This window comes from Anomaloglossus baeobatrachus, chromosome 4 (genome assembly GCF_048569485.1).
Source record: "Anomaloglossus baeobatrachus isolate aAnoBae1 chromosome 4, aAnoBae1.hap1, whole genome shotgun sequence".
NCBI lineage: Eukaryota > Metazoa > Chordata > Amphibia > Anura > Aromobatidae > Anomaloglossus > Anomaloglossus baeobatrachus.
This window is the reverse complement of record NC_134356.1, coordinates 392,511,859-392,529,297: the sequence shown is the minus strand read 5'-3', so window position 1 is coordinate 392,529,297 and position 17,439 is coordinate 392,511,859. Positions and strand designations below refer to the sequence as shown.

The 17,439-nt window shown below is 42.1% G+C and overlaps 1 protein-coding gene across 1 annotated transcript in view; it reads left to right on the top strand.

The window, feature by feature from the left end:
* Positions 1 to 16,440, top strand: part of OPTN (optineurin) — an 83,461-nt gene extending 67,021 nt beyond the window's left edge. Inside the window, exons 8-14 of the mRNA XM_075345268.1 lie at positions 2,175 to 2,290; positions 2,579 to 2,728; positions 4,298 to 4,370; positions 5,488 to 5,646; positions 11,955 to 12,088; positions 13,386 to 13,468; positions 13,963 to 16,440. Of these exons, the coding sequence (XP_075201383.1) occupies positions 2,175 to 2,290; positions 2,579 to 2,728; positions 4,298 to 4,370; positions 5,488 to 5,646; positions 11,955 to 12,088; positions 13,386 to 13,468; positions 13,963 to 14,075 (828 nt within the window). The 3' untranslated portion in view covers positions 14,076 to 16,440. The remainder of the gene's footprint in view (positions 1 to 2,174; positions 2,291 to 2,578; positions 2,729 to 4,297; positions 4,371 to 5,487; positions 5,647 to 11,954; positions 12,089 to 13,385; positions 13,469 to 13,962) is intronic.
* Positions 16,441 to 17,439: the final 999 nt, after the last annotated feature.

Here is a 17,439-nt window from a genome sequence, read left to right as displayed (position 1 = left end):
GCCCAAGCTTTCTGGGCACCCCCACTGCGAATTGCAGTCCGCAGCCACCCCAGAAAATGGCGCTTTCATAGAAGCGCCATCTTCTGGAGCTGTATCCAACTCTTCCAGCTGCCCTGATGCCGGGTGGCTAGCTAGGTAATAATGGAGTTAGGGCTAGCTGTATATTATCAGCTAGCCCTAAGCCCGAAATTCATGGTATCACGCCAATATTAGACATGGCCACCATGAATTTCTAGTAATGATAAAAAAAAAAACACAACACACAGAAAAAATTTTTTATTAGAAATAAAACACAACACAATTAGTGACTCCATCTTTATTGAAATAAACCCCCCTCCGCAGTAATCCTGGGTTAGGGTCCCGCGCCGTCCAATCAGGATCCAATATCATCTGATCGGTTTGCTGGAAGGCAAAGCGATCAGATGATGTGTCAGGTTAAACTACGTGAATCACATCATACATCAGCTGATTGTATAAAAGCCGATTATACAATCAGCTGATGCATCAGTGCAAAATAAAAAAAAAAATACGTCTGTGATGATTACCGGCAGCGCCTGGAGCGGAGTCTGATCCTGGCCCATCACTGCAGGAGCTGCCGGTAATCAGCTGATGAAGTCCCCTGACGGCAGGATCAGCTGATAGCCGGCCGAGCGCGAAGAAGCCGGCGAGACTACGATCAGCTGATGCGTCAGGTGACTGCATCAGGTGATCCACGGCCAGGTCCTGCAAGCTTCGTGCGTGCCCCGGGGAGACTGCACACAGCCAGAGCGGCGGTACCGAGACAGGGGCTGGAAGCAGGCATGGCACCGGGACCCTGCAGACAGGTGAGTATGACACACACACACACACACTGTATACGTGTGTGTGTGTATGTATGTATGTATGTATGTATGTGTATATATATATATATATATATATATATATATATATATATATATATATATATATATATATATATATATATATATATATATATATATATATATATATATATATATATATATATATATATATATATATATATATATATATATATATATATATATATATATATATATATATATATAATATATATATATATATTAATATATTAATATATATATATATATTAATATATTAATATATATATATATTTATATATATATATATATATATATTAATATATTAATATATATATATATATATATAATATATATATATATATATACACACACACACACACTGTATATACGCGCACACACACTTTCTTCCCCTGGCTGTGTAGAGCTGCTGCTGTCTCTGTATGATTGATCTCAGTGCATCCACAGGGAAGAGGCAGGGAGGAGGGTTTGGGTGGGTGCAGAGTGGGTGTATTAGACACAATGGGTGTGTTAGATAAGCTAGGACACCGCCCTAGAGCCACAAAGAATTCTGGGACTTGTAGGAACTGAACACAGGAAGTCAGAGGAGAGATTAACCCCATCAGAGCTGGAGCCAGCAATGACCGTGTGCTGCTAGTGCACAATAAAAGGTAATTTTGCTGAAAAAACATAATAGATGTGTTGAGGGGCACATATTAGCAAGATTTATCAGAAAAAAAAAAAACCCGTTTTGGTAACTGGACAACTTCTTTAAGGCCACATGCACATGTTGAGTATTTTGAGTTGTGTTTTTTTTTTTTTTTGTTTTTTTTTTTTACCTCCCAAAAAACCAGGAGTAAAACAATCAGATGAAAAGTATAATTGAAACACAGGCACCACTTCTACATTTCTCACCCACTCCTAGCTTTGGCTTACAAATACGGCGTTAAAAAACTCAACAAATACTCAACGTGTGCACATGGCGTAATACTGAGAGGTGTGTGTGTGTGTTCCTACATGAATGCCAGTTTAAATATATAATATATTAGTGTGTTTCCTATTATCTACCTATTCTTTCCACATCTGGTAGGGATGGTCTACCAAAATCTTCTCTTGTACCTATGCTCTGCAGCCTTTCTAGGTTTTTGAACCGCATATGCCATTTGTACATGATTATGGAACGGGTGTTGTAATTGTATCAGTCCATAACCCCCAGAATTGCTGTGTGGTGCCACGTTAGTAATGCATTATTCCACATTACAGCCTGTTCTCTGCTTTATATTGGAGACATTGTAGTTGGCCGTACAGTGTGCTTAAAATAAGTTTGTTTTACAGCTGTCTATGGAAGTAGAAAATCTAAAGCAGAAGATTGACGCTCTGAATAAAGAACTGTACGAAACAAGTGAAAAATTAAACGAAGCACAGATCATAAAAAATAAGCTGCAGGACAGGTACGTAGTGATTGAAGGGATTCATTCCATCAGTGCAGATCTTTTCCTGGCATCTTATTTACTATGTGGTTCTCATGTTATGGCTGCCGCCTACAGCTTCAACCTCGCCTAAATGTGCTGGCCAATGGCCACACGAGTCAGCCAAGAATAGGACGTATTAACTGATTTTGCAGTGACAAGAGTAATGGGGTCCCTGGCATGTTCACTTACAATTCTTAAATTTGGGAAACCTTTTACGGTTTTCTACTACGTTTTTATAATTGTATTGTTTTTTGTTCTTGGTTCTAGATGTTCATCTCTAGATAAGAAACTTGTGGATAATCAGGTTGATCTGGATGAGAGACAGAAGCTTCAGTATTCTGTGAGCAAGTTAGAGCTTCAAGTTGAAAGCCTGCAGTCTGAGATGAAGATGGAACGGAGCAAGTCGGAGGAGCAGCAGTGCGTGAACACAAATTATCTAAAACCATGAAGGCTGAATGAGCTGCAACTTTTATGTTCTAATCTATATAGAACACAACAAATATTAAAATCATAGGTCAATATAACTCAAAAAGTTGGTTCTATAGAATACCAGCTTTTAAAAGGTTGATGTAAAGGTCCCCATACATATTAGACTAAAGTCTGCCAATGTCATGGAGATTGGCCAATAGTCATGTGTATGTGGCATCCATGCGGTCTGGATGCCACAGCAGTTTTGCTCTCCCCAAAAGGGTTAATGCTGAGCCTGGAGATAGTTGGGGAAGTCCATTGGCCAGGAAGTACCATCATCCAAAACAGTTTCTCCCCCGAGCCAGCAGAGGGAGCTCTAAACCTGGAGTTCCAGGGAGATTCCTTAAGCTCTGACCTGGGGGAGGAGTTAGGTAGTCTTTGAGGAGAGTTCAGTGAGGAAAGAACTCGAGTAGTGTGGTGTGTGAGCTGGGAGCTGAGCCGGATCGCTCAGCCCAGAAAAAAAACAATCCACAAAGAGGAGAAGGACACCAGGGAGTGGAGCACAGCAAGCTCACCCCGACGTCATCGCTGAAAAACCGAATACTGGAGTTCGGGGCCAATCGAGTACTCTAGTATCGGTGGTTGTATCCGGAGGACGAGAGGACTTCAGGTCTCTGTCTGCCCCACACCCGAAGGCACAGCTGTAGAGCCAGGACTTGGAGCTAAGACTGGAAGAGTGACACCTGTGACAGTCCACACAGCCTCCCATACGGGGGAGGAAATAGATTACCTCAGAGAACGACAGAACGGGTCTCAGCATTGCTGAAGCAGCGGGGCCCCGCTTACACAGACAAAGCGTAGGGATCAGGCCTTATTACTCACCTGGCCAGTGTGGGTTCCCTGACTGCTTCCAGGCTACCGGACCGCCGCTACCAACTGTAACAGGCTCCCTGGAGGTCACCGGTTGAGGACAAGTAAAGGAGAAGATAAAAGAAATCATTGTCTGTGTCCTTTCCACTGCCCTGTCGGCCCTGCACCTCATCAACATCCACCACAGACTTTACAAATGGTTGCCCCGGGGTACCTGCTCCACCTGTGGGGAGCAAGAAACACCTCAGCTGCCATAACACCAGCCCAGGAGGTCCCGTCCAGCAGCTGCGGCTCCAAAGCCGCCATCCACAGGTGGCATCACAAATGTTATACAAACTTTATTACCATCTCCCCCATACCGCCATATTAATTGACTCCGCCAGGGTCACTGAGTCGGGCCCCGCCATCGCTGACTACCCCGGACTAGTCCGGCCTGACACCAAGTCACCTAAGGCCCTGGGGTGGGCGAGTCATGTATAGGGCCTCCCAAGTGTCTCCTAATAGATGCCGTTCTTCTGGCAGGAACTTTTTCCACTCTCCCCTTTTTTGAAAGCTTATGAACACTTGCGCAAGCCAAACATTCTTGTTTATGTGGGTGACTGATTTGCCTGCCAAGTGAGTGCTGTATGTGTATGATCAGCTAAAGCTGCTTTTAATAGTTATAGATCTCTGTTCTTGATGCTCATCACATTATCTTATTCTTTGTAGGAAACAGATTTCTGTGCTGGAGGAAGCTCTGGGGAAGCAGAGGGCAGACTATGAGATACTAAGACAAGCTGAGGTAATAATAATAATATTATGTAGGATATTAATATTTTGTTTTTAACTGAACATGGTATTTATGATCCACAAAGCAGAATTGGAGGTTATAGTCCTATTGCCTGGAGACAAGTTAATTAGGTAATGAATTAATTAATTCCTAATCATATAGGACCTCCATTGTTTGTCTCACTGTATAGAGTTGGAGTTCATTCTCTAACTCCCTATTTCAAACACATACTCATGTTAGTAATCTTTTCAAAGAAAGCCAGTCGCCCTAAAATGTTTTTGTAGAAGAGAAAACCAGAGTACTTAGAGGAAAAATGGCCAGGTAGAAGAAGAATGTACATTTAGTCTATAGATTGAAAGCAGTGACATGAGTTCAAACTAAAATCTTCTAGATATGTGTTTAAGGCCAGGGGCAGACAGCCTCTATTCAGTCCAACAAAACATCAGATCGCTATCGGACCAATGTCAGACTTTTACCTCTAACGTCTGAGTTTGATCAAAGTGCTGTCCGATTTCTGTGATTTCGAAGGATGGAGAACAAAATTTCTTGATCTTCTTCTCTGTGTGCTCTGATTCTTATTCAAGAGAATCTGATTGCACTAAGCTGACACTCAGATCAAACCCTGATTAGGGTTTGATCAGTGTCCCTTGCATAATTGGCCTGACTCTCTTGGCCATCTGCCCCTGCCCTAATAGTCACGTAGTTAAAGTCCACTGTATTCAGTATCATGAGACCTCACTGTTCCCCGCTAGTCCTACCAAAATATTCATATCCACTGATGTATCTACCAATATTCACAGTGGCCTTCTATCATTGGGAGGGGCAGTGGCTGAGCTCACAAATACAGCATACTCATAATTATATTCTTTCTAAGAAACCTGTGAAACTTCAGTACTTTTAGTGAACTTTAGTATCTCCGCTCTTAATTTTCTGCCCTTAAAAAATGCTAATATAGTCTGACAGGTCAGCTTTAAAGGGAACCTGATTCATTATGCCCAAATGCAGCTCATGAATCGCAGGTTTACTTCTCTCTGAAACCTTGCAGAAAAAAATCTTGCTAGACGATCCAGGTTTTTTATTTTCATTATTTTACTTTAGCAGAACTTGTTTTTTATTCCTCTGTCCACAGTCTGAAAAAGTACCAAAAATTCAGTTTCTTGAGATGCAGAAAAAACTTGATACCTGCGAAAAAGCATTGGCTAAGAAGCAGTTGGAGATTGATGAATTTAAGGATATGGCTGCCAAACACCAAGCCGATTTAGAGACAATTGACGTTCTTCGTGCTCAGGTGAAAATATAAGTAAATTACTACACACACTGCATTCATAGAGGTTTAGTCCACATCTTGTACAGTTACAGCTTGAACACAAATCTTGAAAAAATATTTTACCCAATCCTATTTTTATGTTTGCATTTGACAAAGACTATTTCCCAGAAATGGCTGGCCATGGTTTGTCTTTGACTGTATCTGTATGGTTAGCTGAGCTAGCAAAGCTCATTTACCGTATTCTTCGGACCATAAGACGCACTTTTTTTTTCCCCCGAAATGTTGGGGGAAAGTTGGGGGTGCGTCTTATGGTCTGACTATAGGGCTGCGGCCGGGAATGAGGGTGCTGCGGTGGAGCGGGTCATCGGGGGCACGAGCAGGCAGCAGCAGCGCCTGCCTTGACCACGTGGGCCCGCTCATTACATATGCACGTCCATCCTCCTGCCCATCTCTCAGCGCTGAATCCGGGGCTGACAGGTGGGCGGGAGGACGAGTGGGTACGCGCGCATAGTAAAGAGCCGGTCCGCATGATCACCCCTGGCAACTACAGCCTGGAGTGATCATGTGCGGCTGTATTCACTGCCACCCCACGCGTCATCATCTGCGCGGGGTGCAGTGAATCGGTGTACTCACCCGTCCCCGTGTGTGGAGCTGTCCCCCCTGCAGCACGCGATGTCTTTCCTGTCTGTGCCGGTCAGCTGATCTGTGCTGATCAGCTGATCGGCACAGACAGGAAGACATTGCGATGCTACAGGGGAACTGCTCCACACACACGGGTCAGTGGCGCAGAGAGGAAGATGATCGGTGCTGCAGGGAGTGAGCAAAAGGTGAGTATAAACGTTTTTTTTTTCTCTGTGCTATAGGATACATGCCATATACCAGGATGGCATATTAGCAGGATGGATGGGGGGGTATATGAGCAGGATGGATGGGGGGGTATATGAGCAGGATGGATGGGGGGGGTATATGAGCAGGATGGATGGGGGGGTATATGAGCAGGATGGATGGGGGGTATATGAGCAGGATGGATGGGGGGGTATATGAGATGGATGGGGGGGGTATATGAGCAGGATGGATGGGGGGTTATATGAACAGGATGGATGGGGGGGTATATGAACAGGATGGGGGGGTATATGAACAGGATGGGGGGGGTATATGAACAGGATGGGGGGGTATATGAACAGGGTGGGGGGGTATATGAACAGGATGGATGGGGGGGTATATGAACAGAGTTGGGGGGTATATGAACAGGGTGGGGGGGGTATATGAGCAGGATGGATGGGGGAGTATATGAACAGGATGGATGGGGGGGTATATGAACAGGATGGGGGGGTATATGAACAGGGTGGGGGGGTATATGAACAGGGTGGGGGGTATATGAGCAGAATGGATGGGGGAGTATATGAACAGGATGGATGGGGGGGTATATGAACAGGATGGGAGTATATAAGCAGGATGGGGGGGTATATGAACAGGATGGGGGGGGTATATGAACAGGATGGGGGGGGTATATGAACAGGATGGGGGGGGTATATGAACAGGATGGGGGGGTATATGAACAGGATGGGGGGGTATATGAACAGGATGGGGGGGTATATGAACAGGGTGGGAGGGTATATGAACAGGATGGATGGGGGGGTATATGAACAGGGTGGGGGGGGTATATGAGCAGGATGGATGGGGGAGTATATGAACAGGATGGATGGGGGAGTATATGAACAGGATGGATGGGGGGTATATGAACAGGATGGGGGGTATATGAGCAGGATGGATGGGGGGTATATGAACATGATGGATGGGGGGTATATGAGCAGGATGGGGGTATATGAGCAGGATCATATACAAGGCAGGAGGATCATTACCAGGATGCGGTACCTTAATAGAGAATTTGGGGACATTACCCCCAGAAGTGTCAGCAGCAAATCCTCGACCCATAACAGTGTGTCATGACCACATTTTTTTGCTTAAAGTTTTATTTTCCTATTTTCCTCCTTTAAAACCAGGGTGCGTCTTATGGTCCAGTGCGTCTTATAGTTCAAAAAATACGGTATACACTATTACTATGTGTTGACCAGAAAGGAGATGCATAGATACTTTCTTACATGTTTTATATGATCTCCCTCGTTTTATGGAGTACATCGTGTGATTAAAAATGACCTCGCAATACGGTTCTGCTTATAGATATGTTTACGATCATATCAGACTTGTTAGTTATTTATTATTATTTAAAAATATCGAACTTATGAATTTATTTTTTTTTTTAGCATTTTCTGAGACTCTTAACATTTTTATCTTTTGATCAATTGAACTGTGTGAGGGCTTATTTTTTGCGCTGTAAGACGTTATTATGGATACCATTTTGGGATTGATATGACATTTGTGATCGCTTGTTCCAACAGTGTGTAATTATAGCGACCATAAAAATGTAATTTTGGAGTTTTTAAACTTCTGTTTACGGATCGGGTTCATTATATTTTGAGTTCTGCTGTTCAAGCATCCCTGGGGCTGTACTAATTTAACCCACTATCTATTGCAACAATTTCTGTGTTCCGTAATCCAAATGGTGCTCCTTCCCATCTGATCCCCCGCCGTGTGCATAAATAGTAGTGCATGACCATATAAAAGCTAGAGCAGGGGTCTCTACCTCTGACAGGTAAATGGGCCACACACAGAACAAATTTGAAGATGATGGGCTACAAGGTAGTGTGAGTTGACCATTATAGTGAAGTTATTTTTTTCTGTATGACTTTAATGACTTCTTCTTCCCTTTTTTTTTTTTTTTTTTTTTTTTTGTATGTTTTAATGATATATGTAACAGATTGTTCAGTGTGCAAAGGCCGCCATTGTTCTTGGCAATGCAGATCCTGTTTCCACTTAATCTCTCTCAGCAAGACACACATTTTATCTTTTATGCAAACCCAAAGATCATTTCACCCGACAAGTGAGCATTTTGCTCGTTCTTTGGGTGATCAGCAGCCTGTTTAGGCTGCACAGTTATCATGAAACAAATGTTTCTAGGAATAATCGTGCAGTGTAATCGGACCTTTAGGGTCTCTTGTTAGTCGCTTACCCTCTCAACATTCTGAAAGCCTCATTCTTTAAACTTGGGGCAAACACCAAATTTCCTGGTTAGACCGCATCCAGGTCTTAAAACTAGACTGCTTCCTCTACCTATTCTTAGCTGTCCCCATCGCCTGGTAATTACACTTTATTATTATTTGTTTGCCTGGCAGGAAGGAACGTTCCTCAGGTCAACATGGCCACGTTGTGCGCCATTGTCTGAAAGTCTGTTTGGGGCACTACTAATACTACTAGGTGGCACAGTTGGCACTAGATCACACAATCCATGAACCACCATTCTGGCTTTCCCTAACTGAAATGTGCTTACAGTGCTGGCCAAAAGTATTGGCACCCCTGCAATTCTGTCAGATAATACTCAGTTTCTTTTTGAAAATGATTGCAATCACAAATTCTTTGGTATTATCTTCATTTGCTTGCAATGAAAAAACACAAGAGAATGAAACAAATCAAATCCTTGATCATTTCACACAACTCCAAAAATGGGCCAGACAAAAGTATTGGCACCCTTAGCCTAATACTTGGTTGCACAACCTTTAGCCAAAATAACTGTGAACAACTGCTTCTGGTAACAATCAATGAGTTTCTTACAATACTCTGCTGGAATTTTAGACTATTCTTCTTTGGCAAACTGCTCCCGGTCCCTGAGATTTGAAGGGGTGCCTTCTCCAAACTGCCACTTTGAGATCTCTCCACAGGTGTTCTATGGGATTCAGGTCTGGTCTCATTGCTGGCCACTTTAGTAGTCTTCAGTGCTTTCTATCAAACCATTTTCTAGTGCTTTTTGAAGTGTGTTTTGGGTCATTGTCCTGCTGGAAGACCCATGACCTCTGAGGAAGACCCAGCTTTCTCACACTGGGCCCAACATTATGCTGCAAAATTTGTTGGTAGTCTTCAGACTTCATAATGCCATGCACACGGTCAAGCAGTCCAGTGCTAGAGGCAGCAAAGCAACCCCAAAACATCAGGGAACCTCCGCCATGTTTGACTGTAGGGACCGTTGTTCTTTTCTTTGAATGCCTCCTTCTTTTTTTTTTTTTTTTTTTTTTTTCCTGTAAACTCTGATGGCTTTTCCCAAAAAGCTCTACTTTTGTCTCATCTGACCAGAGAACATTCTTCCAAAATGTTTTAGGCTTTCTCAGGTAAGTTTTGGCAATCTCCAGCCTGGATATTTTATGTCTCGGGGTAAATCCTGCTTTACACGCTACGATATATCTAACGAAATGTCAGCGGGGTCACGTCGTGATGCACATCCGGCATCGTTAGTGATATCGTAGCGTGTGACCGCTATGAACGAGCAGAAATACTCACCTTCTCGTTCATTGTTGACACGTCGCTCATTTTCTAAAAATCGAACGTCCAGTTGTTCGTTGTTCTCGAGGCAGTACACATCGCTCTGTGTGACACCCCGGGAACGATGAACTGCAGCTTACCTGCGACCGCTGCCAATGCGGAAGGAAGGAGGTGGGCGGGATGTTTGTCCCGCTCATCTCCGCTTCTATTGGCCGGCCGGTGTGTGACGTTGCTGTGACGCCGAATGTCCCTCCCCCTTCAGGAAGTGGATGTTCGCCGCCCACCGCGACGTCGTTTGGAAGGGAAGTACGTGTGATGGGGGGTTACAGCATTGTGCGACACTGGCAAGAAATTGCCCGTGCCGCACAAACTATGGGGGCGGGTGCCATCGCACGACAAATTGTAACGTGTAAAGCAGCCTTTAGAAGTGGGGGTTTCCTGGGTATCCTACCATACAGTCCCTTTTCATTCAGACGCCGACTGATAGTACGGGTTGACACTGTTGTACCCTTGGACTGCAGGGCAGCTTGAACTTGTTTGGATGTTAGTCGAGGTTCTTTATCCACCATCCGCACAATCTTGCGTTGAAATCTCTCGTCAATTTTTCTTTTCCTTCCACATCTAGGGAGGTTAGCCATAGTGCCATGGGCTTTAAACTTCTTGATGACTTTACACACCATAGACACAGGAACTTTCAGGTCTTTGGAGATGGACTTGTAGCCTTGAGATTGCTCATGCTTCCTCACAATTTGGATTCTCAAGTCCTCAGACAGTTCTTTGGTCTTCTTTCTTTTCTCCATGGTCAATGTGGTACACACAAGGACACAGGACAGAGGTTGAGTCAACTTTAATCCATGTCAATTGGCTGCAAGTGTGATTTAGTTATTGCCAACACCTGTTAGGTGCCACAGGTAAGTTACAGGTGCTGTTAATTACACAAATTAGAGAAGCATCACATGGTTTTTCAAACAGTGCCAATACTTTTGTCCACCCCCTTTTTTATGTTTGGTGTGGAATTATATCCAATTTGGCTTTATGACAATTTTATTTTTTTTTTTTCATTGAAGACAAATGAAATGAAGATAATACCAAAGAATTTGTGATTGTAATCATTTTGAAGAATTAAATGAGGAGCATTTGACAGAATTGCAGGGGTGCCAATACTTTTGGCCAGCACTGTATATCATTCCAAGCACTATAGCTCTGCCTAATGGCTTTTCTCTAGAGTAATTAATTTTCGTTGTGCTTCTTTTTACACTGTCCTTTTCCTACTATGTCATCTCATTTCTTTCTTCCATGTCGCCTTCTATTCCCGTTTACTGGATTTTTTACTATAAAAGGCCCAACTCAACAATACAGGCAAATTAGAACCACGCTTTAGGCTTCAAATGTGTTAGTGAGACCCGCAAGTGCAGATTACTATTTTCTGTAATATATGCAAATCGGCAGCAGTATTGCATGTTGTTAGGTTTTACAATACTTCTATGACTCCTTGACTTTCCTAGTGACTTGTCTTGATTGTTCTCTTCAGTTGAACATTTCCTGGTTGGCTGTTTTATAAATATATATTCTAGTATTTATTTTATTTTATTTTTTTAATGCTAAAAGTTAACAAAATATGCTCCCCACCACTACACCAAAATGATTTAGTTTCCAAAATGGGATCACTTATGGGGTTATTTTGGCACCTCATGGTCTCTACAAATGTGACCTAGTGTCCACAATGTATTCCAGCCAAATTTACACTCCAAAAAGCAAATAACGCTGTTCCCTTTCCAAACCCTTCGGTGAATGAGCCATCGTTTTGAGCACCACTTGACATGAATATGGTCAGTCAGTGTTTGTTTCTAAGCAGAAATCTAACTGTAGTTTTAGTTTAACTTTGGACTGCTGTTGTTTTTTCATTGACCCGATGTTTTTTGTGTTCTATTTTTTTTTTTTTCTTATATCCTGTCTAGATTGATATCTACTGTAGTGATTTTCATGCAGAAAGAGAGGCCAGACAAAATATTCATCAAGAGAAGGAGCAGTTAGCAGCACGCATGGCATTTATACTTCAAGAGAATGAAAATCTGAAGGAGGAACGAGGAAGGTATGTGTTGTTTGTGCATATAAATCTTCCATTTTTATTTGCTTTTGATTAAGATTTTGTTCAGAGTTTATCATTTCACCGACATCTCACCAGAAGCAAATGCTCCCCTTTAAGAAGATGGAGTCAATCGGTGCATGACTATATTTTTGTTTCCATTTTATCACTCTCCCTATATTTATACTTGTGCTTTATACTGGCCACTGTGATCCAGAGTCAAAAGGGTTTTGCATGGCTTTAGAGGAGCTGTTGTGCTGTGTGGTAGTTGTTACAAATAGGCTATGTTCACATGTTGATTTTATGAAGAAAGTACAAAAATGCTTTGTTTTTACTGTAATTGCAGTCAAAAAAGCCGTTTTGCCACATTTCCCATGAAAATGATTTTTGGCACTCGCAATAATTTCTTGGAGCCTTCACTGGGGGACACAGTAAACAATATATGTATGGTACTGCTACTAGGAGACTGACACTATGCAAAAAAAGTTTGCCCCTCCCTAGCAGTGTACAACCACCAACTGGCCCAAAGATTAAATCAGATGGTCAGTAAGTAGTTCCCCACCGTCGCCATTTAAATAGCACTGTTTTATTTTGACAGCGCAATTTAAGGGGTTAATAGGTGCGGGTGAATCCGCGATCCACCCACGCCTGTCTGGTCAAATCTGCAAACATGTGCAAGGATCACCGCAGCAGCCTGCGGTGATTAATCCAACATGACCAAGGGTATGTCCTCAGCCGTTAAGGGGTTAAAAATTTAACATCACCATTATATTTGTCTAAAATACAAAGTAAATGTGTCCTCTTTAACTTTATGCATTTTAGAGATCATTTAATCTTCAACTTGCTTAACTGTTCACAATAACAGTAACTTTGACCAGGGGTGCGAAAGCTTTTGTATATCACTGTAGCAACCTGCAGTAACACACGTTACCTTTTTCTAACAGTCTGTGTATGGTGGCCTCCAACATAAAGATCTGGCATGCCCAAATTCTAACAACTGGCCCTCTCGTTCTCTGGGAGATAAGCCATTGCCAGAGGAGCTTGATAGGGAACTCAGGAGTGCTCAGCCTAGCCAAGCATTCCTGTATCTGGGGTGCTTCTCAAAAGTGAAAGCTTCCAGCTTTTGGTCCAACGAGCCTTCAGCTATATATCATGTATATGGGATGCAATAGGAGTATCTTTTAATGGTGGAAAAAGAAAAATGTGGTGTTCTCTAACCACTAGAATATATAATCAGAAATTGTCACAGAAGTAGAATCTAAAATAACAGTATTCAGTAAAAAATGAATTCCTCTCTCCGTAGGCAGTCCATAGAACAGCTGCAGAGGCGGCATGGCTCCATGAGATCAGGAGATGGTTGTGAAAGTCCTATTCTTGCATCCAGAGGTAAAATTTAACCGTTACTTTCAATTACACGATTGAAACATATGTTTTTTTTAGCTAAGAACTGATTAGCTAAAACTGTAACTGAAATGTCTTATGTTACAACTATAGTGTTATTATACTATTGCCTTTTAAAGTCCCCCCCCATTAAATACATTTGCCACCTGTTCACTCTGTGGTATAAGGTAGAATACACTACATATTCCTCCGAAATGTGATGTGAACAAAGCCTGACATGATGTCCTAAGTGTGTTTTAAAGGATAACTTATCAGAACAGCGCTGTTATACCCACACCTTTACAATGCCAGGTTCTTTCTAATAATGCTTTGTCAAGAAAAACGGCTTGCTGCAGATGTTTTAAAACTGTATGGTTTTAGAAATCTGGTAACACATGTTGAAAGCATTGCTGATGACTGCCAAATACATATGCTATAGAAATACAGTTTAGATATTTTCTTTTCATCATTCATAATATATACTTTTTCTACTTTTCTAGGAGCAGAGAACATGGAGCAGCCCAGCCTTACTGTACACATTTGTCCTAAGTGTCAACTGATTGCGCCTGACATGGATACCCTACAGATTCATGTCATGGATTGTATTACATAAAAGCAATGACTTGTAGCTTTACTATGAATTCTTTTAATTGAGCATCTTGGCTTTTTCTCATGAGATTAATCCATGGTTCTTGGAGGCATTGAACTCAACTGGCGCTACATAATTAAATGTGTTATGGAGCTCAGATAATAATTAGGCATAGATTTTTATTCTTGTGTATAGTTTACTGTTCCTTAACACACACAATTCTGAACAAACTCGTTACCATAGCCTTTAGTCCGTTAATCAGAATGTTCGACTAAGTCACACTTCTCGTGTATGTTTCCGCAATGTGTAGCATTCAATTTTTTTTTCTTTCATGAATACCATAAGTACCCATTATAACCTATCGTGATCTTCACACATATGCATTTTCTCATGGTCAGTGTGAACTACACATAGACGTGTCTGTTTTTTTGTTTCATGTTGGGCACCACTGATGACAAGCGCTAAAACAAGTTTATGACTCTGTGAAAAACACAGAGCACACAGATGACATCAGTATACCATCCGTGCTTTAATGTATAGGAGAATCTTTGTAATTTCTTTCTCCATACCGGAAAAACACATATGGCACGCTGAGGACACCAGTACAATTTTTTTTTTTTTTTTTTTTTTCACGTATGTGTTTTATTCACACGTGAAATGATGTTCTATATATTTAGCTTACGTTTGCATGGAATTTTGGTTAAAAAATGCAAATTAAAAGCTGTAATTAAATTTGTGTTTTTATCAAGGTCAGTGGTCAAAATACTAAAAATCAAAAAGAATTTTATAACCCTGCTCCACTTACAAATACATTCTGTATTCAGGCTTGTCATTTATTTTATAATAGTACTCAAACTTAGGGCCCAAGTCATTGATTGTCCTCCTACGGGTCATCCTTAATAAATTTGGCCCATCTTCCTTCAGTACTCCATTAAGAGGTTTGTGTCTCTGTAATTTTGGTGCATAACCCTTTTTTTGTGTTTTAATTTACGCCACCCTGTTGCATAATGTTTGATGAATGTGTTAGGTGTCATTGCTAAGCTTTGCCACCTTTCTAATAATTGCAGCTGGCACTGACTGGCGTCAAAACATCAAGTCACCAAATAAGCATGGTACTCTGGTGAATACTGCTTGATGAATCGGGGCTTTACTTTCCGTTTTACTGTACCTGCCCCAATGCTGCAGCTTCAGACATTTAAAGAATGTGCCTGCTCGAATATTAAATGTAGCATTATCTTATGGGATACTTGCTTTTTTTTTTTTTTTTTAATTCACTATGTAGAGCAAAAATACACATTTATATTAGAAATGATTGTAAGAGTTGTTTAATGTGGCTACCTCTACATTGCAGAGTTGGTTTTGAAGGACATTAGTAACTCTTAGGCTGCTTTCACACTGCGTTATAACCTACGTTCAGTGGTCCAGTCTAAGCTTCCGTCCCAACCCTCCCGCAAAATGGGTTTTAGAAGCATGCGCCAACGGGGCTATTTACTATTATGGGGCAGATGGCATCAGCGTGTACTCTGTCTTGCACCATTTTCGGGTGTATATGCTTTCTGCAGGGGGAGACCCAGACGTAGTGACTATTTCTGGGTGTCTGTCTGCAGAAAGCGTACATGCCCGAACATGGTGAAAGACAGCGCACAGTGTGACTCTATCTGCACCATTATAGTCAATGGCCCCATTAGCACATGCATCTGAAACGTGTTTCATGGGGGTTTGGGACGGAAACTCAGATGGGACCACTGAACGTAGGTTATAACGCAGTGTGAAAGCAGCGTTAAAGGGAATCTGTCACCAGGTTTTTGCCACCTAATCAGAGCAGTATAACAAAGGGGCAGAGATCCTGATTCCAGCGATGTCACTTACTGAGCTGCTTAGTGTAGTTTTGATAAAATTCTTGTTTAATCATCAGTAAATTATCATTAGAGGACAACTTGTCCTGTTGCCAGGTAGTCCCAGCATATTTGAGCTCTGTATAACTGCTAGATCTGCAGCAGAGAAAACCATTGATTTCATCAAAATGACAGCAGACAGCTCAGTAAGTGACAGATTGCTGGAATCAGGATCCATGTCTCTACATTATGCTGCTCTCGGAGGAGCAAAACCCTGGTGACCGATTCTCTTTCAGTTGGCATACTTTCTCTTACTTGCTATTTTCATATTTGGTAATAAGAGCGAGGCAGTGACAACCGAAGGCCCATTTTAGAATCTATTTTTGATATGGAGATCGTTAGAATAGTACAATATATTTTACATAGGCTTTTCTCACAATATATTTTTGTTTTGTTGGACCTCTGTAAATTATTTGTAAAATGTGCTATTTCCCTGCAGTGTGTAAAATCCGAGTGTAGAGGTGGAATTGCATTAATAAAATTGTTTAACACTTTCCAATCTGGCACTGTATCATCATGTAAGTGTGTGTTATTGATTGAGACCTACTGTCCTCTACACTATTCCTGTTTCACCTCACAATGCAGCCATTCGAGCCATTTAAAACTTAACGAATTTTTGTTTGCTTTACAAACATAGTAATATTGGAATAAATGAACATTCACCTGGTTAAAATGTGTACAGGCTTATGCCCAGTCATGCTTACACTTCACTTTGTGAATTCAAGTAAGGCAGCCCTAAACTATGATAAGCGGACTATTCATCAAGAGTTTCCCTGAATTGTGGTATAAAACTCTCAATGCCCAAAAAGTTCTGTGCAACTTGTAGTTGTGCAAATATTATGCCACTCTCAACTGGTTCCACAAACCTTTTCTGAAACATAAGGCTACTTTCACACATCCGGTTTGAGCCGTGCGGCTCAATCCGGCTGTGAAACCTATGCAACGGATGCGGCGAAAACACCGCATCCTTTGCATAAGTTTTTACATGCGGCCGGTCCGTTTTTTTCCAGTTGCGGCACGCTACTGAGCATGCGCAGTGGAAGAAACCGCATGCGGTGGCCGGATGCGTTTTTTCTTTATCGTTCCTTTGGGAGACCCATACCATGGGTGTTTAGCTTCTGCCTCCGGAGAACACACAAAGTACTACACTTAAAAGTGTAGCTCCTCCCTCTGAGCTTATACACCCCCTGGTAGCCAGTCCTAGCCAGTTTATTGCTTTGTGTCAGGAGGCATACATCCACACATGCATTCTCATCTGATTTGTTTGACTTTTGGAAAGAGGTTGAAGAAAAGCGGGTCCATGTCTGGACTCCCGGCATGTCCCTTCTCACCCCACTGTGTCGGCGGTGTTAAGGTTGATTTACAAGGCTGCAGCCTTACATGCCGCACTCCTTCACCATCCCTTCTGGGCTCTGGCTTGAAGTGGGAGCCAGCACGGTCTCCATGCCTGGCAGGAGTCCGGTCTCCATCCACAGCCCCTTGAGGATTCTGTT